General features: G+C 37.4%; 1 protein-coding gene across 1 annotated transcript in view; it reads right to left on the bottom strand.

The window, feature by feature from the left end:
* Positions 1 to 2994: 2994 nt before the first annotated feature.
* LOC108494028 (arylsulfatase B-like) overlaps positions 2995 to 26677 on the bottom strand; it is a 23944-nt gene continuing 261 nt past the window's right edge. Inside the window, exons 2-3 of the mRNA XM_017808100.1 lie at positions 7057 to 7185; positions 2995 to 6524 (exon numbers count right to left, since the gene is read on the bottom strand). Coding sequence (XP_017663589.1) covers positions 6259 to 6524; positions 7057 to 7185 — 395 coding nt within the window. The 3' untranslated portion in view covers positions 2995 to 6258. The remainder of the gene's footprint in view (positions 6525 to 7056; positions 7186 to 26677) is intronic.

Below are 26677 nucleotides of genomic sequence, written 5' to 3'. Positions count from 1 at the left end.
AATGTGTCTATTTTTACTCAGCAAAAGGCTATGCCATTTCAGCTGTTCTGGATTTTTTTTCTAATGCTAAACTTATGGCAAAAGAAAATTGTCAGTAAATTCTTAGCCAGGTTTCTCCACTATATTAGTTTTGGAGCTTTAGCTAGAAGCACTGTAATGGTAATGTATACGTTGCTCTTACCCAGTTCTTTAATGTACCATGACCATGCTCTCTTTATTACAGAGCAAAGTCAAAACAGAACTGAAAAGGCAGGAGAACAACTTTGTTTCTACAACATGTCACTGCTGTGGCTGGAGGTATGACCAGACCAGACCAATAGCCCCTTTGGGATTATTTCAGACAGTACTTTATCAACCATGTATGACTTGTAAAACAGAATATTTGAAAACAAAGCAAAAGGGACAAGAATTAAAGTGAAAATTCAGTACCTCTATAGCAGCCACCTACAGGGCAGCACTGCATGCAATGGTTCTTGGGCTGGCAATTATTGTGATGTTCACAGTCTTTTAAAAAGACTCCTCTTACCTCTAGTACACAGGGAAGAGAGGATAAAATTATCATCCTCCAGTAACTGACTATTCCCCTGGATAACCACACACTTATGAGCAACATCAAGAAAATAGGTTGGAATCACAGAATTGCCATGGCTGCAATTTATAGATAAAAAAATTCCCAAACTATTTGCTTCTGTGAGTTAAGTACAGTTAAGCTGGAACTGAAAGTATGTTTGCTAGAAGTGAAGTCCAGCGTCTGACTCAATGCTCTCAACATTCATTTTCTCATTGTCTGCACAGACTCATTGAACTTTTTTTCCAGTGAAGCAGGATAAATGTGAAGGGTAAACTTAAGGGCTCAGATGTCCTTGCATAAGCCATTTCGGAGCTTTCTATCCAATAAAAATTGATGACTCCTACTTCATGAGTGTGCTTGGAGAACGTACACAACAAAGAAAGGCTCCAACATCCCTGGTTAATAGGGCCATTGAGTGATGCTCCTGGAAGAATTGCAGATCCAACGAAATGATTTAGGCAGACCACAGATGTCCTGATCAAAATTTTCCATTCATTACCATGGGCTCTATGCTCAAAACTACTCAATAAGCATTGCTGAACCCCAAACACAGCTTACTTTGTTTGTAAGTGTATTCACTGTGTTCTAACTCCTGGTTTGCTTGAAGGAACAGCAAGAATGCATGGCAGAAAAGCAAGACAGAGCTCTTTTATTTTTATCACTGTCCTGAATGCCAAAATCTGGCAGCCCAGCACTGTGGCTCTGGTGCAGTACCTTGTTGTGGCTTCTGAAGATTCCTCCAAATAAACACTGCATTCCTTAGATCCAAATCTAGTGATTCTGACTGTACTTTTTTCTAACTATAGTCCTGCAGACAAAATATAACTGCCTTTATTGCTATTGAGTTTAGCCAGGATTAGGGGATCAACATCCGGTAGCTGCTTTGATGATGGCAGCTGGTAGTCACTTTTTTGAAACTTGGCAGCAGATATATTGCCAACCCTTCCAATCTCTCTCCACTCCACCCCACAAAAATAACAGTCTCAGGAGGGAACAACTAACACAAGAAGAACTAATGCATCATCCTCTTCGCCTCTGCTTAACTACAGTATGCAATTATCACACGGGCCGTCACTGATCCTGTCCACAGTTGCATGGCTGACTCACTCTGACTGCTTTATGCCAAAAAAAGTTTTTACTGTTCCTTGCAGCAGCTCTGCTCAATGTAGATGAGCTCATACATGAATCACAAGGCACCGGAAGAAGACATGTGAGAGCACTGGAATCAGAAAAAGCAGCTTGAGACTCCAGAGAACTCTTTACACCATATATTTAACCAGGATCTTCCCATATAAAAACCCAGCTTGAAAGAAAACTGAGTGCACCGCCCGCAGCTGACAAAGAAAATAAGTGAGGGAGTTAAAACACTCAGTTGGAAACCTGTTCACAAAAAAATTGCTTAACCTCCTCAAACTTTGAATTGGCAGGCTTTTTCCCCTTCCCTTAGCAAAAGCACTACTTTCTCATTACAAACCTCAGCTTATTTATAGTTAAGAGAGACATGAAGCCTATGGGTCCACTTAGGGCGGGGCTGCAAAGGGGCTGCCAAGGGAAGGGCTGGCGGTAGAAAGGGTCCTCTGACCCATCCATCATGCCAGAGCTACGCTTAATGTTAGAGACACAGCCTCGGGGTCCAGCTGGAGGGGGGCCTGCAGTGGGCTGCCAAAGGAGCAGGTAGGCAGGAAAACAAATTCTCCCTTCATAACTGCTATGTCTTTGAAAATGGTTTGGTGTTCCTAGGCTCAGGACAGAAACCTGTGGTTAGATTCTGGATCCCCTGGTAATGCTTGCCAAGTAATCTTTCATTTAGACTTTGACTTACATGTTTTGTGATTCACTTGCCTATTTCTCATTTGAGTGTCCCTGGCTCTAAGATTACAACTGTGGCTACACATATGGACTACTTGTCCTTGTGTGCCAGACTCCATCACACAAGCATGGAAAAGCTTTGGGAATATCCCAAGTAGCCTTACTACCATTAAATCACTTTGTCAGAAAATAAGATGAGACACAAATTCACAGAGGCTGATAGGGACTGGTAGTGGAGCTTCAAATCCAAACAGACTACAAGTGTTTAAACTTCAGGTTCTTCTTCAGAGATTCAGAAGAGGATTAAACTCAGATCTTTACCCAAAACCTGTCTATCTTAGGAAGGTTGGACAAATTCTTTTCAGGCTGAATATAGAGTCTTTCACTCAAGAACAGATCCAGACCTTCTGTTTTGCTTATAAGATCATGCCCTCCTTGACTGGATGCATCTTTTTTGTAAATAAGCAATGCAAAATGAGTAGCCAGTGTGAGCATTCTTCCTAAACTTGGTTACTTTTCTGAAGCTTGAATAATTTCTAAAGCATAAAAGTTAAGACTTTTGAATTCAAAATGCTCAGATGTTTGCTAGATTAAGAATGAATCTTAACTTGGAAAGGGATGAAATGAAGTTTTATTTAGAGAGTTCAAAATACTTGCATTTTTGAATGTTAAGTAACCACAAAATATACAAAGAATTCTCTATTTTCCAGTTTGAAACAATTGAACAGTATACAACTCTTTGCAGATGCCAACCTAAACATGTCAGCCAGATGTTTTTTTTTTTCCTAACCCAATTCAATTAAAATGTTTTATGAAGGACCACCCATGGAAAATCAGAAAATAAATAATGATGTATACTGTAGCTGAGAAAATAATGAATCTTTGGATTTTAAAATATAACAGGAGGAAACAAAGGGTGAATTGAATACCTATACAAGACAGTGATGTGCCACAGTCTCTTCCTAGTAAATTAATTACATGAACTAGAATAGCAGCAAGATACTAAAATGCAGATTGTAGGACACAGAGAAAAGAGAACACATAAAAGCTCTACTTACCTCTGAAATAAAAATTACACGGTTTTTAATGTTTTCTAACTTTAGCCAAGGAGACTCAAACATATTATTTACTTGAGCTTTTACAACTTAGTTGGTGTTTCTTTCTTTTCCACGAAACTAGATATCAGCAAAAAAAGAGCAATACCTGTATTAAAATATCATTAACGAAAGTTCTTGCTTTGTAGGTAAGCCAACATCTTTCCTCATGTAATATGAGTGCCGAATGCTGAAGGACACACAGGAATGTAGGGCAGAAATTCCCCCAACCCCAAGTCCAGTCCCTTGTTATTGCAGCAACCACATCTTGTAATGGCTACTATAAACTAAAATGTTATATGTGGATATTGACTGAGAACAGTTAGCTTTCTAGTCTTGAATATGCCCTATGAAAAAAGAGTTAGAATATGCCCTATGAAAAAAGAGTTAGAATAATATAAACTCATTGAATCTACTTGCCTTACACACTGGGGAATGGTGTCAACGTCTCCACCTGCATTTGATTGCAAAAATAAACTAACCAACGTTTTCTGAATGAATGAGGACTGATGGAAGCTCTGCTATTTGGACGATTTATCTCAAAAAGACATTTGAAGGACAACATGTATCATTAAGATACATACAAAAATAGTAAATCTAAAAGTCACAGAAGGCAAAATTTGACACCTTACTCTTTCAGAATCCCATACTCCAACTCATGTTACTAACTGTATGCTACAGACAATTAGGATATAAAACAGTTGCACTAAACAGATAAGCTATAAACTAGCATTAATCATTACATCGGTATAAAATAGACAAGCTGCAATAGTTAGAAAAGAGAACTGCAATTAAGGTTTTTCTAGAGCTACTGAAGGAAGGTGCAGGCTTTGTCAATGTCATGGAACAGCTTATAAAAATGTTTTGTTGCTTATATTTTCCATCCCTTGATGTGGTCAGCAAATAACAGAGCCTCAGTTATCAGAATCTTCAAAAGCTCAAAAGTGAAATGCTGCTGTACTCTGAGGCCAAGATTGTCATGGTCCAAATTGGATTTCTCTAATTTACAGGACAACACAGTCTGTAAATTATTTTATGAGCTCATTAGGAAAAGAAACTAACAAGGGCTCAGTCCCCTTTGTACAGACTAGACTAGCAGGACAATTCACTAATCCGTTCCTTAACTCATGAGGTTTCTAACTCACAAGTTGTCCAATTCTTGACTTGTAACTTCTACACCTGTAAGCAAAATATTCCCATAGCTGATGAAGAGAGTGCTTATCCTTCCTCCTCCATCACAGTGCAGGCCTCCAGTGTATCACACCATGAAGAATGAAAGCCTCAGCAGCCTGGCTCATGCTGGGCATGCTTCAAAAGCACTTTGGGCAAGCTGTTGTATTTACACCTTCCAGCCTGAAAGTTTGGTCTACACAATTTCCACAAGATAGTGGATTGACAATCAGTCAATAGGAAGGATTAGAGCTACAGGAGACAGTAAGCTGCAGGGGTAAAGGCACAAAATCTCCTGAGAGAAAACTGGGAGAAGTTGTGCAAAATTTTAGTGCAATTCTATGAGTTGGTCCTGGAGCCAGAAAAAAGGCAATTAGATCCCTGTTTTCTGGAAACGATGATAGATTGAGCTCTGCATCCTGAAACCTGGTCAAGGACACTAAGAACCAGTACCAGAATTCAAGGTTTGACCTTAATAGAGCTGGTGGGTTGCTCTCGCATCAATTTGATAAGTAATTGAGAAATGTTGCTTGGCCTGTTTTCTCTATGGCTCAGAGCCCACTCCAGAATGAAAATAGACTCCACTATGGTAATAAAGAAACAATATAGGAGAAGAAAGGGTGCTTACTAGGTAGGCAATAAAAGTAAGGTTTTGTTCATCATAGAATCATTGAATAATTCATGCAGAAAGCGGCCTTTCGAGGTCACCCATTTGTTCCTCACCACCTCTAACAAAGCAGAGTCAACTTCAAATTTGATCCAACTTCAGGGATAGATCATGTAGTTCAGAATCTTCTCCAACCAAAGACTGAACATCTCCAGGAATAGGGCTGCCATAGTCTCACAGTTCCCTTATTTGACTAAACTCATGGTATGGTTTTTTTTTTAATTTTCTTCTTTGCATTGGAACTCCAGATGTTCCCTGTGTGTTTTTCATCTTTGTGCACCTCTGAGGACAGTCTGGCTTCCTCTTTTCTATGCCCTCACATTAGATAGCTGAAGATAGCAACCTCCCTTTTCTTCTTCAGTGTAGTGTAAATGAACCCATTTCTTTAGCCTCCCCTTGCTTGCTGTCTTCCCTGTGATCATATTCATGGTTCTCCACTGAACTCATTCCAGTTGGGCAATACTCCTCTTGTACAGGGAAGCTCAAAATGTGATGTTATGCCAACTCTTGTATTATATTTTTCTAGTCTTTACAGTGTAACAGCTTCCAGGAGAAGCTGTTACACATGAAACCAAAAATCAGATGGATGCATTCTGGATGTCCCTGCTGCCATGATTACTTTCAGCTTTTAAAGAAAAGTAATCTCTTTCAAGGAAGGAGGCAATGTTTTATCTTCTGCATTAAAAGCATATTCCAGACAAAGAATATATAAAAAAAAATAGATTTATACTTTTACTAACATTTCACATACAATTTTTGGGAACAAGAGTGTGAGAAAAGACTGAAAAAATTCCAAACCCATGAAGAGTAAGAAATACTAAATTACTCAAGGGATAAGTTCACAATTAGCAATAGGTCATTAAAGAAAGTAAGATATGCTTAACTAGGACTCTGAGTCCATATACAGACTCTACTAGGGTTTGTTTTTTGCAGGATGCAAAGCTGCACTATGCCCAAGGACCCCAAGCTGCAGTTGCTGCTGGATCACAGCGGGGATCCTCATCAGGGTAGAACACAGGCACTGAACGTTTATGATAATACTGAAGCCGTGAGAGCAGTTTTTCCACCACATCAGGATGTTTTTCAGACAAATCATTTCTCTCTTCAGGATCATGAACAATATCAAACAACCAAAGTCTCTTCATTGATGGATCAGATGACTGAATCTCAGACTCACTGAACAAAGATGGTGGAGGGAACCAATGACCACAGCCTGAAGAAACAGAAACAGACCAAGGGTCATTTCTCAGACATGGAGCAGCAGTGTGGAGACATAGAGCTATGCTGTAATGACTTGTCTCTTGACAAGTCCCTGGGCAGGGACTGTTGCTGCACTCCTTAACTCTAGCCCTGCACCAGAGCCTCTCAAGTCCAAGGCTACCTATAAAGGAGTCCTATTTATGCAGAAAAAAAGCTGCAGCACTGGGATTCAAAATTCTGTGTTACTTTATTTCACATCAATTAATTTCTTCTTGGATTCTATGATTGTTACTGGTCCCTTCCAACTTGAGATATTCTATGACAGTTTTTCCACTAGAGTTACAGTAATCTGTAGACAAAATATTTGAAAATGAAAAAGTATATTGTTTGGATTTCAGAAGCGCTCATTCCAGATTTTTGCATGTGGTCAAAAACCTAAGAAGTTAGCAGAATTACTAATAAATTAAAACATATGAAACAGAATTAAACTGTTTGTGGCAGATGAGAGACAGGCCACACTGTACAAAAAAGAGTTATTTCATTACCTGGATATCCAGTTAGTAACTTCCATTTTCCATGTCGTATTGCTGCATGCATGGATATATTGAAAAGTGTATCATCCCATGGAGAAGAATTGCTCTGTGGTAAAGATGTCCTGTTGTCAATGCCAAGACCTTAATGAAACAGTAAACTAAGTTACGTACATTGCATATGCACGAGGTAATTTTTAGAATTCTACTGGAAAACAATGCAGTATCATCCATTTATTTTTATGTATTGGATAAACAATTTGTTGTATATAAGTGCAAAGATCTGTGCTATGATTCAATGGATGTATTTAAATCAGAATTTGAACTACATTTTACCAGTGGAAAATGTCACAGCTAAGTCTGGATAACTGGACTCATTCTGTACACAGGTATTGTACGTGATCTCATATACCTGTATTAAGAATTGCTAAATTTGGACATATAATTGCCTGTATCTTTTGCCAGTTAGGAATACAGGATTGAAAGATCTCCATAGTCAATGCTACTACTGCTAACTCTCTTAGATCACTACAGGGACGAAGTCCCAGGTTCTGATGTATTCACATGCTGTGAGCTGTCTCTCTGGACTGAGCTGACTATTTTCACAAAGATCCACATCTGGCCAGCAAGCCACTTCTATGGCCTGACACAGTGTGAACATGTCTTTATACTATCTTTAGTAGAGTTCTATATGATGTGGCCTGATATTCAGATACTATGGAAAACTGAAGTGTCAACTATGCACAAATTCCCTCCCAAAAAGAAACCTGAAGCTCTTTATAGGAGGGAGCTCAGAAAAAAAAAAAACAAATGTGCACTGAGCAGAGATGATCAGGAGACCAGTTTGTTACTGAAACCAGAAGGGAGCCAGACAGACACTCCAGAAGCATCCAAAACAACTTGCATAGCAGCTTTCATAAATAAAACAGGAGTTCGAGACATAAAATTTAAGAGTTTTATATTAATTGTATCAACTGATAACACTTTATCAATGACTACCAGAAGGCAACTATAATCACACTAGAAGAGACAACAGAAGATGGAGAGAAACCAATGTTGATTTTGTAGCATCTTTCAAGAGATAGTTTTCAATCAGTTTAAGGAATCTGAAACACACAGCTGACAGATTTTTGCCCCTGAAATTAAAAAGAGAATGCACGATATGGCTATGTGAGAGCCAATAGGAAGCAGAACAAGAGATTTCTAAAAAGAGTAAATTCCACACAACACAATGGGGCAAATATTCATCCAATGGAAATAACAACAGAAGGTTTGGAACAGAAATGCTAGGACACAATTTCTCTATTTTTTTATGGAGGTCTGCAAAGTTTCTATTTTATTACTCGGCTTCACACTTGGAATTGTTTTTTCTGCAATAAGCACATTTGCGCACACCCGACTTTCCTGTCTACATCAGACTTGTGTAATATTCACAGATTAATAAGGCTATAAAAGGGGCTACTTGTTTTGAGCATGCATACACAGATTAGGGAGGACTCAGTTCATGTTAGATCAAGAAGCACTGAAGTTGACCTTAAAAAAGCCATCAAACTCCTATAAAAACAAAAGAAACTTCATAAATAACCATAATAAAATCTCTTCTGGAAGACAAATCTTCACACATGGGATGCCCTTAGCAAATACAAAACAGTTTAAAGATTATTACTGCTTACTTCTCAATGTCATTGTGTTATGTATTATTCTGTCATAAGTTTTGCTGTATGCTACAGACAATTAGGATATAAAACAGTTGGACTAAAGAGATAATACTCAGCTTTGCCATCTACTTTCTTAAGCACAATGAAAGACATCTGGCAGGTCAAAAAACCAGAACCTTGCTTTTTAAACAGTCTCAAAACTACAATATGAAGACTTGGTCTAAAGACAAAATTAGGTGAGCCTGCATTTCTAATTTTAAGGTTTAACATAGCAATATATTTCTGATTGCTGAGCTGTGAATCCATAGCATTACACAAAATAAATTATTTAAAATACTTCAAATAAACAGTATGAAAGATTGTATTTTTAGATATATTTTGCAAAATATCCTTAGAATGCCATGCATGAGACTTAAAATAAGATTCAAGAAGATAAAATAATTTTTTAAAACCCTGATTTTGTCCAGTTAACAAAACCAAACTCCTAAGCAAAGAAATGCTTTTATCAGAGTTTGAAGTTGTTTAATGAAATATTATCTTTCAGCAAAATTTCTTGAAGAGAAATGGATAAACTACCTCATTTTGAGATGGTATAAACAGAACTCTGTCAGTCATGTTAATTCACCCACTGCAAGCACTTGTCCTGTGTCAAAGAAATGTATGTACTGTCTACTATTCAGACAAGTGCATTGCTTCCCAGACAGTATAGGTCAACTTTCATCACATATATCAGCCACGGAAAACAGACTGGTGCTTTTTTGAATGCTCTCTACAAGGATACTTACAGCAGTGTCAGTTTGTTACATTACATAAACATCAGATAACAGAACTAAGATAAATAAAAATATTGCCCGATATGAGTTCTTTTCTTCTTATCATATGACTTGTACCTTAAACTTCGATATTCCTCCCCCTCCATCTACCTACTTCCTCCTTCTCTTCAGCCCATCTGCTAAGTTTCTGCCTCTGTCTTCATTCTTCAGCTTTTCTAGCACAGATGAAATGCAAAATGCCTGGGCAGTCTTCTTCCTTGCCATATGAATTTTACAGGGATCCCTCTTCCGGTTTGGCAGACTGAAGAAGTCACATTCTTTTTTGTTTCCTTTTTAAGATAAAACTCTCACTCCCATAGCATCTAAGCAGCTTTTTTCTGCATTTATTCTAGATTCCTGGGGAGCTTTTTTCTTCTTTTTTTCTGTTATGGTTGACTGGGCACTAACAACAGCTCTGTGAACTAATTAAGCAGCCAAAGGACAGACGCCTTTCATTGAGCTCTGTAATCAAGTCTGCTTTCTTATGCCTGTGTACCCTCCTGATAGACTTAAATATAAAAATGTGATGCTTTTGCTTGTGCAAAGAGGCTAGACAATTTATTTTTTTTGTAATTTGATCACCAGTATATCACTGGCTAATGAAATACTAAAGCTTTGTTTTTACCTTGAAAGAAAAATCCCATGTACTTTGCCATGAATTTTATTATTGTCAAACAGAATCCACTGTTTTCTGAAGCCCAGTTTCAGAGCCTCACCAGCTGCTATATTTCTTTTTTAAGTAGGCTCTGGGGAAATGATAGAACTTTTATTGGTTAAGAAAGCAGTGACCTTTCATTCAAATATTTATTTTCAAATATTTAATGGTAAAATGAACTTAAGTAAAGATTTTAGCGTTTTGGTTGGAGTTCTAGGTCACTAAATAGTATTCAAATAGCTTTTATATCTCAATAAAAAAAACTAAGTCTTTCAGAAAATGTTGTCCTTGGTAAGTGATTTTGGAGTTTATGGCACAGTTCAAGAAATCCTTAGTCTTGACAGCCTGAAAAATGGTTTCAAGATCACATTTTTAAAGGAATTGAGGCGGCCAACTCTCACTACCCACAAAAGTAGTTTATTATCTAAATACTTTAGAAGCCTGGCCCTTTGCCCCTTATGGAAACTTCAGCTTAGTTCTTTTAGTTTTATTATCATATATTCTTTCTACACACATATGTATTTCAAATGACGATGAAAAATCCTAAAAAATTTTCAATAGCTAATTGCATCTTCAAGACACCTGATTTTCAGAAGGCCGATGTCATCAATTCTGAAAAATATATGCAAGAAGCTCAGAAAGCATCAATCAAAATGTTAGCATACTCTTCAGACAAGATGTTGGAAAATTTACCACTGTAAGTATATAAATGACATTATGAATGATGACTATAGAATATGCTGGCCTTTTTTAGAAAAGTGAGCATTCTTTCAGTGCATTAAATCTTACTAATGCACAAACCTACGTATAACAAACGGCAAAGTAATGAACATGGGAGGAAAAAGGCAACCCTAACTGCACATAAACAAAAGAATGTGCTCTGAACAAGTTATCGCTGTTTAGGGAAGTGCTTCTGAAGTTGCAATGAGTAGGTAATGTCCAGCAGCTGTCAAGAAAAGCAATTCAAATATTAGAATTGGCAAAGAATGGAACACTGTGCCACTACCTAAGTCCTTGTTGTGCCTCACATGGCATTTTGGTTCCCGTGTTACAAACTGGACACAGAAAAACCATATAAGATTCAAAGACATGACAAAGAAGATTAAAGCTATGGAACAACAACTGTGTGAAGAATGAATAAATAAATAGGACCCTTTATCCTCAAAAATGGACAACTGATGAGAGACAGGACAGAGAAATGGTGTGACCTATGAAATGGTGTGACCACGGGAAACCGAGTAAGAAACAACTGGTCTTTCCTAATAGGGGCATCAAATAAATTATGAAGTCACACACTGAAAATAAATGACAGTATATACTTCCTTGTTATAAACCAAACTTAAGTGCAGAATTGCTTTCCATGTAATACTGTGGATGCCAGAAGTTTATGCAGGATTCACAAAGTAGAAGAAAAATCCATTAAGGATTCTTATACTCAAAATCACAACCTGAAGACCAGGAGCAGGCTGTGGAGGCCGCACAGGAGAAGTGTATTTACATGCCTGCCTCATACACTCTTTCCTACACAACCACTACTCTCAGAACAACAACCTAGACAGATTTTTGTTGTGGGCTTACACAAGATGAGTTACCAAATTACTCTCAGTTCAGGAGAGGCCAAATATTTCGTTTACAAAAGAAAGTGCTATATTGAAGCAGATTTACGCAATCCTTTTATTATATTTATCTCTGTATGCACTGAACTGAGAGGGTTAAAACTTCCACAAAAGGTAAGTATAGAATCATAGAGCCATAGAATACCTCAAGTTGGAAGGGACCCATGTGGATCATGGAGTCCAACTCCCTGCTTCTCACAACTAATCCATACGACCAAGAGCTTTGTCCAGATCCTCCTTGAGCTCTGACAGGCTTGGTGCTGTGACACTTCCCTGGGGAGCCTGTTCCAGTTAAAAACCTTTTGCTAATGCTCAATGTAAACTTCCCCTGAACCAGTGTCATTCTATCTCCTAATGTCCTACTCCCAGTCACCAGGGAGAAGAGATCAGCATCTCCTCCTCTACTTCCCTCCCTTGAGGAAGTTGTAGGCTGCCAGGAGGTCACCCCTCAGCCTTGTCTTCTTCAAGCTGAGGAAATCAAGTGACCTCAGCCACTCATCCCAACTTTTGCCCTTGGGGTCTTCCACCACCTTGGTCACCCTCCTCTCTATGTATATATGACTCAGATTCAGGTTTAACTGTAATTTCACAAATACATGAACACCATGAATCATTTTTAGCATACCCTCTAGTTTACTTTGAGTGCTATTCTTTAAAGGAGGGATAGCATAAGGAAATGACAGTACTAATGGCAACGGCTTCCAATGCACAGATCAACCTGTGCAGACAAGCCAGTTATTTGCTAGAGCTGATTTTTCACTTATATCAGAATGTAAATCAAGAGTAAAGTAATTGAAATAATGGATTCACACCAGATTTACACTCCTGTGATTGAAATCAGAATCTGATTCCTACATTATTTCCTGCCCTGGTCATACAATTTGAAATTTTAAAAAAACCCTACAATTTACAGAAATGTTACAAGATGACTGGCGTTACCAAGCTGAAGTGTGTCCCAAGAAGTAATTAATAACTGATGATTCAACATGAAACAGAGAAGATAAACCAAAAAGGTGTACTTTGCCCAGCAATCTGTTCTTTCACTTCACTTTCTAAGTACAGGAAAGATCATGAAAAATGCTGTAATATGCTTAGCCCTGTTTTATTCCTTCTAGCCTTTCAAAAAAGCTCTTCTGATGTCATTCAGTATCCCATGTGTACTCCTGATTTAAAAAATCATTTATGTTAGATGGATAACTTTTCCAGAGGAAAAAACTGTCTTCCTATATATTTTTGCATACACTTACAACAACCTTCTGCTTAACTCATTAGTTCATGTATCCAACTGGGAAATGATTTCTGGAGGTGGAAAATAGGAAGCAATATTTTTTCACATTTCTTCCCTGCTGATCAATATACAATTGAGAATCAATCATCTGTTCCTTGGCTCATACATACCTAGTTACCTACCAGAAACTTACCTAAAATTAAAAAATACTAATTTATCCAACCACCACAAAAAATACAGAAGTGTCTGAAAATCCATTTCTTTTCTGTGGAACTCAAAACCTTTTAAATTCTTCTATTACTGCTGCTGAAAAAAAAATAACTTTGTGACCCCTTGATGCCTGCAATGCTACCTGGTAACAAAAGAAAGAAGGGTTGATACAGTTTTACTACATTTTACAGCTCTAGAAGTCTCATCAGAAGCTCTTACTCATCTTCCTGTATAGGGATTATAAATCCAACTTGTTTATCTGTCTAAGTCTTAGGACATTCCCAACAGTTTCACTGATAGTCTCTGAAATATTTAATACTCAATCAAGAGTAAATACTAGAAAAAAAAGTTTTCATAATGCAAGCAAAATCAAGAATATTGCAGACAACAGCAAAAAGCCACTGCAACACAGTACTTGGTAGGAAGGCTGGAAAATTCAGATCTCTCAGCTTCTTTGTAAATACTTCCTATGATTCGTTTCAATCTTTTGCTTTCTACTTTGCAAAGGCAATAGTTCAAGTACCACATAACCATAATTTCTAAGGTTTAAGGATAGTCCCCACTCACACTGTGTAAATTTGCAAGTTAAAGGAAATAAAAGATACAATCTGAACCTAGTTTTCTTAAATAAAGGCTTGTTCTTTAAATTAGTCTAAAACATAAATTTGTGAAAACGCTTTATTAAGTGTAATTACTTTCATAAGAGTACATTCATTTAAAATTTCCTATCTAATTTTAACCATAATAAGGAAGAAGATAAACTATTTAAAAGAGGAATATACAGGGGAATACATATTCTATATTAATACGGTATCTTGCAGATCTAATAAACATAGATCAATTACTCTTCTCATTCCTCTAGCTTTCCTTCTTTCATTCAATGAGACCAACTCAAGCAAATAGTAGAAACTTGCAGTGTGGTGAAATAGATAGATGGTACATCTAAAAATAAAAAATATTCTGCCTTCAGTGTATGATTAAGATGATGAAAATGATCCATATTGAGAACAAGTTTTTTTGGCTGGTAAGAGATCAAAGAACACCCAGTTCTCTCTAACGTGTCTTTTAGCAAGGTCCTGACCACAAAACTTGAAGAGTCCAAACCAATACTGCTTGAAGCATGCTATATTTCCATACACTGTGGTCTACAATACTAGCATGTAGAGAGGCAATGTTGGGTACTGGAGAGCAATTTCGGAGAAAGACAAAAAAATGTTAATTTTTTATTTATTTGGGAGACAAAGTCCTGCCCAAAGAGTAATCTGAACAGTTAAGTGAGTATCAGAGTGACCATGCCTCTACAATTTTCCAATATCCTACACAGTAACAAAACCATCTCTTTTGTAAGCAGCTACCAGTGCCCTTTAAGGAAAAGAGAAGCAAATGAAGCTTCTATCTTTGTTTCTTCATCTGCAAAAAAAGGATGTTAGAACACTCCTCCCCTGTGCTCAGTGCTGGTGAGGCCACATCTCGAGTATGTGTCCAGCTCTGGGCCCCTCAGTTCAGGAAGGACATTGAGGTGCTGGAGCAGGTCCAGAGAAGAGCAACAAGGCTGGTGAAGGGACTGGAGCACAAGTCCTATGAGGAGAGGCTGAGGGAGCTGGGGTTGTTTAGCCTGGAGAAGAGGAGGCTCAGGGGAGACCTCATCACTCTCTACAACTCCCTGAAAGGAGGTTGTAGCCAGGTGGGGGTTGGTCGCTTCTCCCAGGCAGTTATCAGCAAGACAAGAGGGCATGGTCTTAAGCTCTGCCAGGGGAGGTTTAGGATATTAGGAAGATATTAGGAAGATATTAGGAAGAAATTCTTTACAGAGAGGGTAATCAAACATTGGAATGGGCTGCCCAGGGAGGTGGTGGATTCTCCGTCCCTGGAGGTTTTTAAGAAGAGACTGGATGTGGCACTTAGTGCCATGGTCTAGTAACCACGGTGGTGTTGGATCAAGGGTTGGACTTGATGATCTCAGAGGTCTTTTCCAAGCCAAGTGATTCTATGATTCTATGATTCTAAGTTACCTACCTTTGCAGTATATTTCCCAAAAGAAAAAAAGAAAAATATCAACATTCTTTATAGTAAAACATGTAGTTATAATAATATAATGTAGCAGACATATGATGGGGAAAATATAATCACTAAAAGCTCCAAGCTTACTTGCAACCTTCTTGACAGAAAAGACTGAAGAGTATGCACTAAGTAACGCCATGAAACCCACAGTGAATTAAGATTTTAGATGGTTCCCACTCTTTGCAGTACAAATTAAAAAAACATCTGAAACAAATAATAAACAGGTGCTACTGCCTAAACTCATGTACAGAATTATGGCCCGCATGTCACTCATAAGCAAGAGTGAAACCTTGGAATCATGACAGATTGAGCTGATGCTTCTTTGGAATTATGTCAGCATTGGATAGAAAGAAAAAAGAGTGTAAGGAATTATTAGAAAAGGACTTGTAAACAAAGCAAAAAGCTCTGTGCAACTGGAAAACTGTATTTCTGGTCTTCCCATCTCAAAAATAAGACTGAGAAAGTTCAGAAATGAGTTACAAGGTCGAATGATGTGCAATCCCTCATGACTAAAAATCCTCTGCTAGATGTATACTCTGCTTAATTAAATTTGCATGTTCTAAGGAACTCTAGGGACCAGGCTGTTTTCACTCCCTTGTATGACCAAAGGAAGGTTCTTCCCATCCTGTGAGATGCTGTGCCAAATGCAATCAAATAATCAAAACCTTATTGTTTTAAATGACAGAGGACATATCACTTAAACATGCAGGCCAAATACTTTGAGTGCTTACTACACAAATCTCATGAATTATCGAGTGAAATCACATGATCTTGGTAGTTTTTAGCATATTCAGAGTGACTACAGACTCTACCTGACCTAACAAGACATCATCTACAATGAGGAACAGGACTACTGCTCAGCATGTACTTACAGTGAGAAAAACTCAAACACACTGAAACACTGAATGAGACATAAAGTCTTTACTTAGGAAATTCAATGTCTGCTTTTGCCAGTAACGGTCATGTTCCAGCAGGACTAGACTACACTCTCTGAACGAAATAATCTCAGCTACATCATCAAATTCAATTACATGCATTTTTTTTTTTTTAATCACAACAAAGATGTTTCATGGAAAACCTCCATGTTATTCTATCACTTCGTAAAATCTTTTAATAGCATCTCAGCTGTTAGAACAGCTAGGACAACTCTCTGAGCTGCTGGTCCCCTGACATCCTCTAAGTCCATGTGATGAGATTCCATTTTGTCAGCAGGCACAACATAAGCACAACTGTCACTAAGACAGCGTTGCGATAAAGTCCTGTTTGCTTTCAAAGACTCTTGGGAGGATCACTGGAAGTGTTCATGTTTTCAGACTTACCTCTGCCAACAGAGGCTGGAGGAACCGATACAGAGCTACATGTGTGACAAGAGGCACCCATCACAGGAATCTGTCAGATAGGCACTCAGAGCAAAGGAACACAGATATGACAAGGTTGCACCACACAGCAAGATGACAAGAAACTACTGAACTGCAGAAACTAGTGCTTGCAGTGAGGCAGCTTTAGGAAATGAAGTGGCGCTTATGCATATGTCCAAAAAAAGATATTGTATTTAAAATAATTCAATCTCCTGCATATAGATTGGCAACTCACTGAAGACTGTCACTGCTGGCAGACAGGCTTTCAAAAGGTAGTGTCACCTGGCGATGATAAGTCTCAAGGGGATAAATTACATCTTCAAATTCTGCTGAGATTATGCTGTAAGACATTATGAGTGATTCCAAAAAGTTTCCTTACTTTGTAAAAATGTTTTTTATTAGAGAGGAGCAAACAACTCTCTATATGTTGCAGTGTGGAATTCTGCTTAACACTTGAACCAAACACTAGGAAAAAATCACACAGGCTACTTCACGAGGACTTAAACCCCATAAGCAGTAACCAGTATTATTTTCATAGTAAGGCAATGCATATGCCTCCTTGCCTCTTGTGATCTGACAAAAACTGCAGAGGAGATCCCCAGACAGAAGTCTGAGACAGGCAAATCAAAAAGCCCTTACACATATGAAACCCAAACAGAAAGAATTTTCTAGTATTTTCTTTATCATCTTTAAAATCGACACACTATTATAATCATTCAGTAGATCCCCATTGTATTCACCATCTTGTATATATTGTCAGAAAAATGGTAACTGTATCATTCTCTTACAGCTTCCATTAAAAAAAACCTTCCTTTATTATGTAAAAAATTTTACGCTACTATCAGGATTTAAAATTTTTATTTACATGGTGCCCACTAAATAGAAAAAAGAAAACCCAAGCAGTTAAAAAAACCCACAAATAATTGCTTTCCTCACAATACACATTGCAGACTCCTAATCACCTTACTCTGTTTTTTTGCTACAATATCAGAAGCCGTAGGTAAAAAAAACTACCAACTTTCTCAAATATTATGAAACTCCACATAAAAATTACCTTCATGACAGCAGTCTTCAGACTCCTAGAAATCTCACCATATGCATACACACAAATCCTGCATGATTGGCAGGCTTCCTGTGCCTTACTAATGCTCAACTGTGGAACAGTGGGAAGTCTGTTAGGGCTTGAAAAAACCTACCTTGAAACAAATGGGAACCTTTCCATTAATTCCGATGGGCTCTGGTTCAGACTGGTTAAGCATCAGCAGTAACAAACAAGGAATTTACACCCTATCAACTTCTCTTAATCAAACAAATGAAGCTAAATTCCCCTTTTTCCATACAGTTCAATAGACAAAATGTGTTTTCCACAAAACTTTCATATGAAAGATTTCCCCATTTGTATTTACAGCAATCATTTCTGGCAACAATACATATGCTTTAACCAACCCCTCAAATAAAAGTGATTCTGAGATTAAAACAAAAGTGCCAATACACGATTTACCAATTCTCAGATGAGAGACTTCAAGAAAATAAGAAATAAATTACTAGGAGCACACAATACCATGAATGTTACCAAAAACTGAGGCTTATGGATAAGCAGATAAAAATGAATTGCAGAGTAATTTTCCCTGCTGCAAAAGCAGCACTAAAAGCAGTCACTAAGCTCCAAAGTTAAGATCTAGAAAATGTTTACTTAAACATATTTCTTGATTCTCCCTACAGCAGTGAAAGAGTGGAATAAAAGCAGACTTCAGGTAAAGGTACCCAAAGACTTAATTCTTTACAAGAGCATGGAGCCAGAAAGGGGAACACAAAGTCAAGAAATGAACCATAACTCCATTCCAGTAAAAGTCAGGAAGCCACCCAATAACTTTTCTTTGTGGTCAGCACTGCTTCCCACAACCACATCTTCTGAACTTTCCTCCAACAGCATTTTTCCAACTGTCCAATAGTTCCCTCCATAAAGGAGGAAATTTTCAGGCCACACTGAAAACTCTAACCAACTGAGTTACCCTGATTGTTACAGTTTTGAACAGTGATCTCACATCTTTCAGGAGAGATTTCTGTCCAACTCTATCAAAGTCTGTTATTTTAAATTTTACATCATATAATACATACAAATATTCTGAATGACAACACAGAAAATAAACCTTTAATTTGGTGATGGGATATCCGGATGGGTTTGGGTAATTCTGATTTCCACCAATACCAAATTTGTAAAATTTTCAATTTATATAGGAAAGTAAGGAAATTTAGTAGGTACACCATTTGGAGCAAATTCTTAGCATTTTACTCTCTTTTAAGTCTTAATTCAATTATATATCTGTTTTTCTAACATCCAAGATGTAAAATATTCTGGAGGCACAGAGTGGTTTTCATTTGCAAGTTATCTGGTCTACAGTTTGATTTGCAGACAGTCTACAAATACATTCAACTTGGGGACTCTACATTACACCATAAAAAGCAGAATGGTACATGACAGAAATATCCAGATTTCCTTTGGTATTTTCCAGTCTGTAAGTTCCTGGATCCAGGCAACAGAGAGAAGGCTGCAGGGAAGTTTGATGCGTGAACATAAGAATGTAGAAATAGCTTTCAGTATACACCATTTTTGGTGGAGGTACTTAAGCAATTGGAAAACAGTACCACTCACATTGTTCAGCTGCACAGAGAATAAAAGTAGTATGGATTTATGGACTGGGTCAGAAATTATACTAGATTTCCATTCTATTTGAATTTCTTTGCTTTATGCTTTTGGATTAAGCACCAACCTGCTTTACTTGAACATGAGCTTTTTTTTATCTCCTAAATTTCAGGAAATAATATATTGAACATGGTTCAAGTTTTTATTATATACCCCCAGACTACAGTGGTTATAGTATTGAGAGCAGTGAAAGTACTATATTTTTCATTTCCACTGATTAATATTAAGTCAAGTCTCTTATAAACACTGAAAATCTGGATTGCCTCCAATGTAGTAGTATAATTTATACAGTCCGTAAAATCTTAAACCAGTTAGATGAAGCAACTACTCACCTGAGAGATAAGACTGAATTTTCAAAGACAATTTATTGAGAAATAAAAAAGCTAGAGAACAAAAGGTACAGTTGATATTTTTTACAGTTAGGAGATACACTTGGACCTTGTATATCTTCTATTTATGAACATAAGGTTTATATGCCTTTAAATGCATTTTAAATGCCACATTTGTTTGTTAACAGTACAGAAACACACCACTGTTCTCCATATATTTATAACTGAAAACAGAGAGAAGGAGGGAGTATTTCTCTCTCCTATAGCTACAAAAGCAGAAAAAAAATCTTCAATAGAAGCAGATGAGGATTCCCCAGGCAAAACTCTCATTTGACCATAAACACAATTTTTCACTGTGTTTCACACAGGTGTATTAGAAATTTGCTGGTGCTGTACTACAAATTTATTTTTAGCATTTTATACAATGGGAACTTTATGACAAGAATTAACTTTTTCTAGACTTGATTCTGTGAAGCAGACTGTCACTTAGTTTTCATCAAGAAATGCACAAGACAAAGCATTTCTTGATGAAAAACTCCAGGAGGAGTTTTAGGAATTTATCCCTATTGCTTTGGCAAAGGGCATATGTTATCTTGGCATGAATTCATATACATCAAGCAAGTGATTCAGCTCTTGCATCCAAGCACACAGTTGACAGGACAGTCAACTGAAGATTAATCAGGTCTGATTAAAAACGCCAATGGCACCAGGATCAGTTTGATCCTCTGCAAATTATCTTAAGGTCTTTATTCATAACTGCTGAACTTCACTGAATCTCTGTCAACGAACTGTAAAAATGAAATTAGAGGTATCTTTTGCAAAATACAGGAAAATTTTTTCATTTCCTGATTATAATGGATAATGCTATAAATGCCTAGACTATTCTTTCTTGGGCTATATTAGTTAAAGCAAATTCATCATATTGTGTCTGAATTAACTTTTACTTACATGACTGAAATTTTGGGAAGAGATAGAGGAATGGGAAGAGATGGAGAAACAGGCTGGGAAAAATGCTATGGACACAACATTCACAGTCACCATCATCCACAATAAAGCCAAATATTAGAGCTTACTGGATGTTTTAGAAAATACATATGTTTCAGAGTCTTCATCAACACTTGCACTATTATATTTGTTCCTGTTTTACATCCATCACAAATTTAATCTTTCTGAGAGAAAACCAACAGAAAAAGACAGAAAAAAAATCTTCTACTAGGAGAAAAGTCAAATATTGAAGCACCAGTAGGTCATTTAGACTATTTTAAGGAAGGTCTATATAAAAGTATCTTCTTTGGACACAAACTATTTTTGCGTAGACATTGCTTGTTGTACATTAACAAAACTTTAATCATAACGTTATTTAGTGCTTCTTTGGCTTTTGCCTTTTTATGAAGCACCAAAGACAAAAAATCTCATAGAAATCAAAGCTGAAAACTGAATTTAAGCTACTGTTTAATTAAGCAGCATTTTCCCTCTTCACAATAACAAACAAACATCATCAATGTGAGAGTTGAACGAGTTCTTTATGGCTATTTCTAGGCCTACTACAGTGCTACGGGTTGTTGTTGTAACTGATGGTCTGTACTACAGCAGACATGACAACTTCTCACCAGAGAAAATGTTGCACATTTTTTTGAAAAGGCTTAAAGTCACACAATGCATCTTCTTCTATCTGTACTTTTACCTCTTCACACAGATAGTCAATTAATTTTTGCTTTTCTGCTCAGTCTTCTAAAGCCTTTCCTTCATTCTTACAGTAAATAAAATATATATTCTACAGTGTTTCTAAAAGATAGCTCATTAGTCAGTACTAGCCAACAGAGAATGATGATTTTTCCATTTCAGTTACAGAAATATAACTTTTATACTTGCTTAACCTCATTCATAAGGCACATTTTTGAAGTTGCATTCATGTTTGTAGGTCTGATGCCTTAATGTGAGAGTCCATGAAAATGTGCTAGAAGAAAGGACAAGCTTGTTATAGTCACTTTGAAATGCAGATGGCTCTGTGGGCTTACAAGGCCCATATATGTACTTTTGCATATATGTACTTTTAACTGATGTCTCTTTTTTTGAATTGTGATGTGTAGAGCAACTGTTTCACCTCAACAAGGAAACTCTGGAAATGTCAAGGGCTCTTCCAACCTACACTGTGACAATAAATGACTGAAGAAATAAGGGATTTTCTTACTTCACTAAGGAAAGACATTTTGTGACCTTTTGCTGCTTTATGGCAATAATGAGTTTTCTACAAAACTCTGAGTCTTTCTGTTATTTTATTAAAATAAAAACATTTGACATATAGCCATGACCTTAACCTTGGAAGAATGAATAGAATACTGAACTTAAGAAGCAGATGAGCCCTGAGACACTATAACCTCCTACTATCGTGTTGACAAGGTGTAGGGTTGTGCTGTACATGAACTCACCCAGCAAAGTTCACCTATCTTAATTCACTTAGTTGAGTGTTGTGAACATATAGATCTAGTATTATTCCTTGTAATGTCAGTTTTCTCATAGTAATGTTTGATTCTAAAGAAAAGATTTATACTAGAATATCATGTTCAGTCTCTTACCTTTCAAAATACATACTTAATTTCAACAAGAATAAACATTTGAAAATACTCCCATTCTTTTCTCAAAGTATTCACCCTAGTTTTTGCAACAGACTACTTCTTTACAAAAAACCACACCACACAATTGAGCGAAATCCAGAATCACTCAGAGCAGCAAAAAATTCCTGTGCATATCAACTGGGCAAATCATTTATCCATGTTGTTACATTCTTACACAATTACAGAATAAAAAAATTAAAGTTATTCGAAATAAGAGCAATCTAAATATTACAGCCTACAAGGTCAAACATCACAAAATGAGAGACACCAAAAGCAAATGCTTGACTTTCACTTTTGGTGGACAAATAAAAAAAAAAAAAACAAACAAATCTTACTTTTCCAGGAAATAGATTTTAACTGAATGGAACAGAATTTAGGGATTATTGAGGATACGTCATGTTGAGATGGCCTTACGTGTGAAAAGCCTTACTGCATTAAGGCTGCAGTGTTGAAAGTAAAGAGAACTGAGCACTGACTCTAACATCCTGTGTACAATTAAAATTTTACAGGCTTACAGTTCAGAGATATTTCACTTGAAAAATGTAATCTACCATTTATGTCAAAACCTTCATAAAAATACAAAATGTTAGTGTTGTGATCAAATAGGTATAGAGTACAATGAAGCATAAAAAAAGCAGATTTCTGAATTCCAGTCATGATACTTGCATTAGACACTTAACCAAGTGACCTAACATTTCTAAATTCTAAATGAGACTATCTGCATCCTGAAGGAAACATGGAGATTAGTATTTATGAGACTCACCAAACATGCAATCCTTCAGTATTGAATACTGCAGGGATGGATGGTTCACACTGAGATGCGGGTGGGCTAAGAGCCAAGGCAATGTAGAACTGCAGGCCAAACTTCCTGACAGCAAGAGCTACACCCCAGAAACTCATATAACTGACAGTCAAAAGAAAAACACTACTTATCTCTGATGTGAATGGCAGCTGAGCTAGCAGGAACAGCAGCCTCCCATTAAGGAGTGGAGATGAGCTCTGTCCAAAACTGCCAGGTCAGCATGACATGCACTGCATGAAGTGGTTGAGGGCTTCAGGGTCACATGTTGGCAACTCCTGCCCTATAAACTTACAGGGAGTCATTACAATTTATGATTTTTTCAAAATGGAAAGATGACAGAATTCAGATGGTCAGCAGGCATAAGTATGATTTTGCAGAAAAATGGTATTTCAGAGAAGCAAAGAACATCTCCTTGTTTTTTTTCATTCTTGACCATTCTCTCATTCCAGCTGTCACTATATAAGCTCAGTCAGAAACCATACTGGTCACTTTTCTGCATGTTTTTGACTCTGAAAGTAGACTTTGGGTCTTAAGCCTGGCATAGGCATGGAGTGTATTTATCCATTCAACGGCCAACCAGGACACTCATCCTTGCTCTTCTGCTGTTACTGAATAACTCCATTATCATGGATTTTTTTTTTTTAGTTTTATTAAATAATTCTAAACAAGCTAGATCATCTGCAACAGACCTGGAGAAGAAATAATTTCTATCCTACAAAGACTCAGGAATCGTCTTTCGCCTGGGCAAAATAAGTAATAAATGGGGCCTAGAGGAGCCTAGAGTGTCCACTCCTTAATCAAGATGAATTATTTTGGTATACGTATGGATATAATATATAGTGCTACAGCCATTATAATGCAATTTTAATGCCCATGAATGACACATCAGTCCCGGAACTGTAAAGGTTTCTCTATTGTAACATATCACATCTTCATTCTGTATATAGTGGACCTAGCCCATTATAAGCAATCATTTATGCTGGCAATTAATAGTGCAATATATGAGGTAATGCCTTCTTTCAAATGTCAAGGAGAGCAATGTAAAATCTGATTAACTTTGCTCAAGGTAAATAAAAGTTTGGAGAAAAACCACAAAATGTTTTACAAAATGTTTTCACAAGTTCCCTGTCTTGGAAGTCTGCCTCTGAATAGATGTATCTTGCAAATAAATTGACTACAATTAGTAACCTACAATGTCATTATGCATTTGAAGTTTTAGCTTACAGTTAAGTCTGAAATTTTAAATGAAGGTAAAAGTTTTTTTAGCTTAAACCGGCTCCACCCAACAACATATTTATTTTGAATACATGTTTCTAATTAAAGAAATTCAATTTCTTTTTGAAGAGAAAGTGATGCTACACATGTAGCATCTACAAGATTTTGTGAAATTCACTAAATTCATTAATAAATTTAGCAAATCAGACTAAAACTAATACAGTTTGTACTGACAGATTATGATTAACAACTCTGAATTAAATGCTACATTTCCTTTCAGCATGTCATTTAGTTCTTATTCTCAAAATAAAATTAACTTCTGTGGGATATAAAGTTTCAATACTGCTTCAAGACAGGCCATCTAGCAATGATGGTGTGGTCAGAAATAAGTTTGGTTTAGCAGTTAGGGGAATTGAGACTTAAATCCAGTGGGGTTTTAGTTCAGCTGAATCACCAAACTTGACAAAATGCCATAAGGCTGTTTAAGAGACAGGAGATCTTTCACAATGAGAGAGCTGATGTCACCCACACAGCTGCCAAACCATCAACAACTTGGTTTTTTTTAGTTTTTAAAGACAAAGTCATAAAAATGGGGCAAACCAATTTTATTTCTTTTCCCTTCAAAGCATGTAAATAAGATTTTTGATTTATGCCACTTTCGAGTTGCATTTTATTTGTGCTTTCTTAACCTATATATTACAGAGAAAATTATACTCTCAACATAATTTTAGCTTTCTGTTTTTAATTTCCTTATTTTACTACTGAATTCTTGAAGCTAAAAGAAAATATGTTTCAGACCCAAACCTGAAAGACAATAGATCCTTCATATCAATTTTACGTAATTGTAAACTTTAATAAACTACAAATCTACGCTGAGACCAAGCAATTGAGACATATATTCATCACTTTTGAAAAAAATAAACAGTGTGATAAAGAAACAACCAGAAAGACAAAAGCAATGGCTTTTAGTCCTTTAAAGAGGGAGAGGAGCAATCGCCTCTGAGGAGCGTGGGCCCAGCTGCCTCTGCAGAGCTCACCAGACTGGTTTAGCACGGCAAGGTTCAATCAGAAAATGTGGTTTCCCACTCCTTCCCCCTGGGGCTCTGGCTCTAGAAGCAGCCAGACAGCACTAGAAGGGTTGTCTCTGCCTCTGCCTCCCCTATTCCAACCACACAGCCCTCCTTGCCCCAGACTTAAGTTGCTGCTGGCATCCATCAGCCCCTTTAATGAGCACAGTCAACCTACACGACAGAGGAAAATCAGGCTAGCAAGTTAGATAGATCCATGGAGGTATCCAGGGAGTGAATGGATGCATAACAAGCACTAGGAGCATGTGGCTGGGAATGGAGATGGGAGAAAGTGAAGCACTTCCCCAGCAGAAACCTGTTGGATCACTTCATCATATATCACACAACAGAAATCTCAGAGCTTCATTTCAGAGCCGAAAGAATCAGTCTCACCTGTCCCCCAAAATTCCTCCTAGTCCCATTCTTTGTGCCAAAATATGCTTGGCTATCCAACCTACATCCAGAGGGGGGGAAAAAAAAGGGTTATTAAAATCTGAACCAATATCCTGACCTGGCTCATAGCCTGGCTCCGTGCGTAGTTTTGGTGACCGCAAAAGAGGGGAGTGGTGGTAAGACACCATGGGAGGCGGGATATCCTCTGTGGTAGCAGCAGCAAGATACACTAGCTTAAAATCCATGAAACTACTGCCTCTGGCTGAAGCTCCCAAGGTGGTCAGAGCTGATCTGAGCTGACAAATCCTGTGGCCAGTCCCTCCATCTGCCAGGAACCACACACTGACCCCCTGCTTCCAGGCAGACAGCAACAAGGCAAGTAGATTCAGCTGACTGATGTGGCAGAAACCTTTTTTCCTCCTTTGCCTGGCTACCAGAACAGTCAAGGCTGATAAGAATCATCTTGTCACCATGTGATTTCCACATCTAACACAAGTGAAGGAGGAAAAGCAAAGGACGGGCTGTCCATCTTGGCAAAAGCTCACCACGAGACTGGCTTCCTAACACCCAAAGACCAGAACACACTCCTCTATTCATCCTAGTTTTAGAGATCCCACCCTAGTTTTTCATTCCACAACTACAATTGTTGTAGGTCTGCACTGCAAACCAGATTAGTTCATTGAGATAAATGATTGTTTTTAACCACAGCCAATCCACTGGGCTTCCACAGGTCAGAGGGAGACTGAAGGCAAAGTGTTCAGCGAGGGACAGGAAAACTTTTATTAGCACTAAAGATGACAAATGAGGAATCACAGCTGAGGAAAGGTTTATATTTGAATGAAGAAAGTCTGCCCTTGAGAGAGAAGACGATTACTTGAAGGAGTCAGTGAAATAAGACCTGACTGCACTTCTT

The sequence above is a fragment of the Lepidothrix coronata genome, unplaced genomic scaffold (genome assembly GCF_001604755.1).
Source record: "Lepidothrix coronata isolate B3197 unplaced genomic scaffold, Lepidothrix_coronata-1.0 Scaffold22, whole genome shotgun sequence".
Lineage (NCBI taxonomy): Eukaryota > Metazoa > Chordata > Aves > Passeriformes > Pipridae > Lepidothrix > Lepidothrix coronata.
Note: the sequence above shows the minus strand (reverse complement) of the source record. Positions and strands in the feature narration are given on the sequence as shown.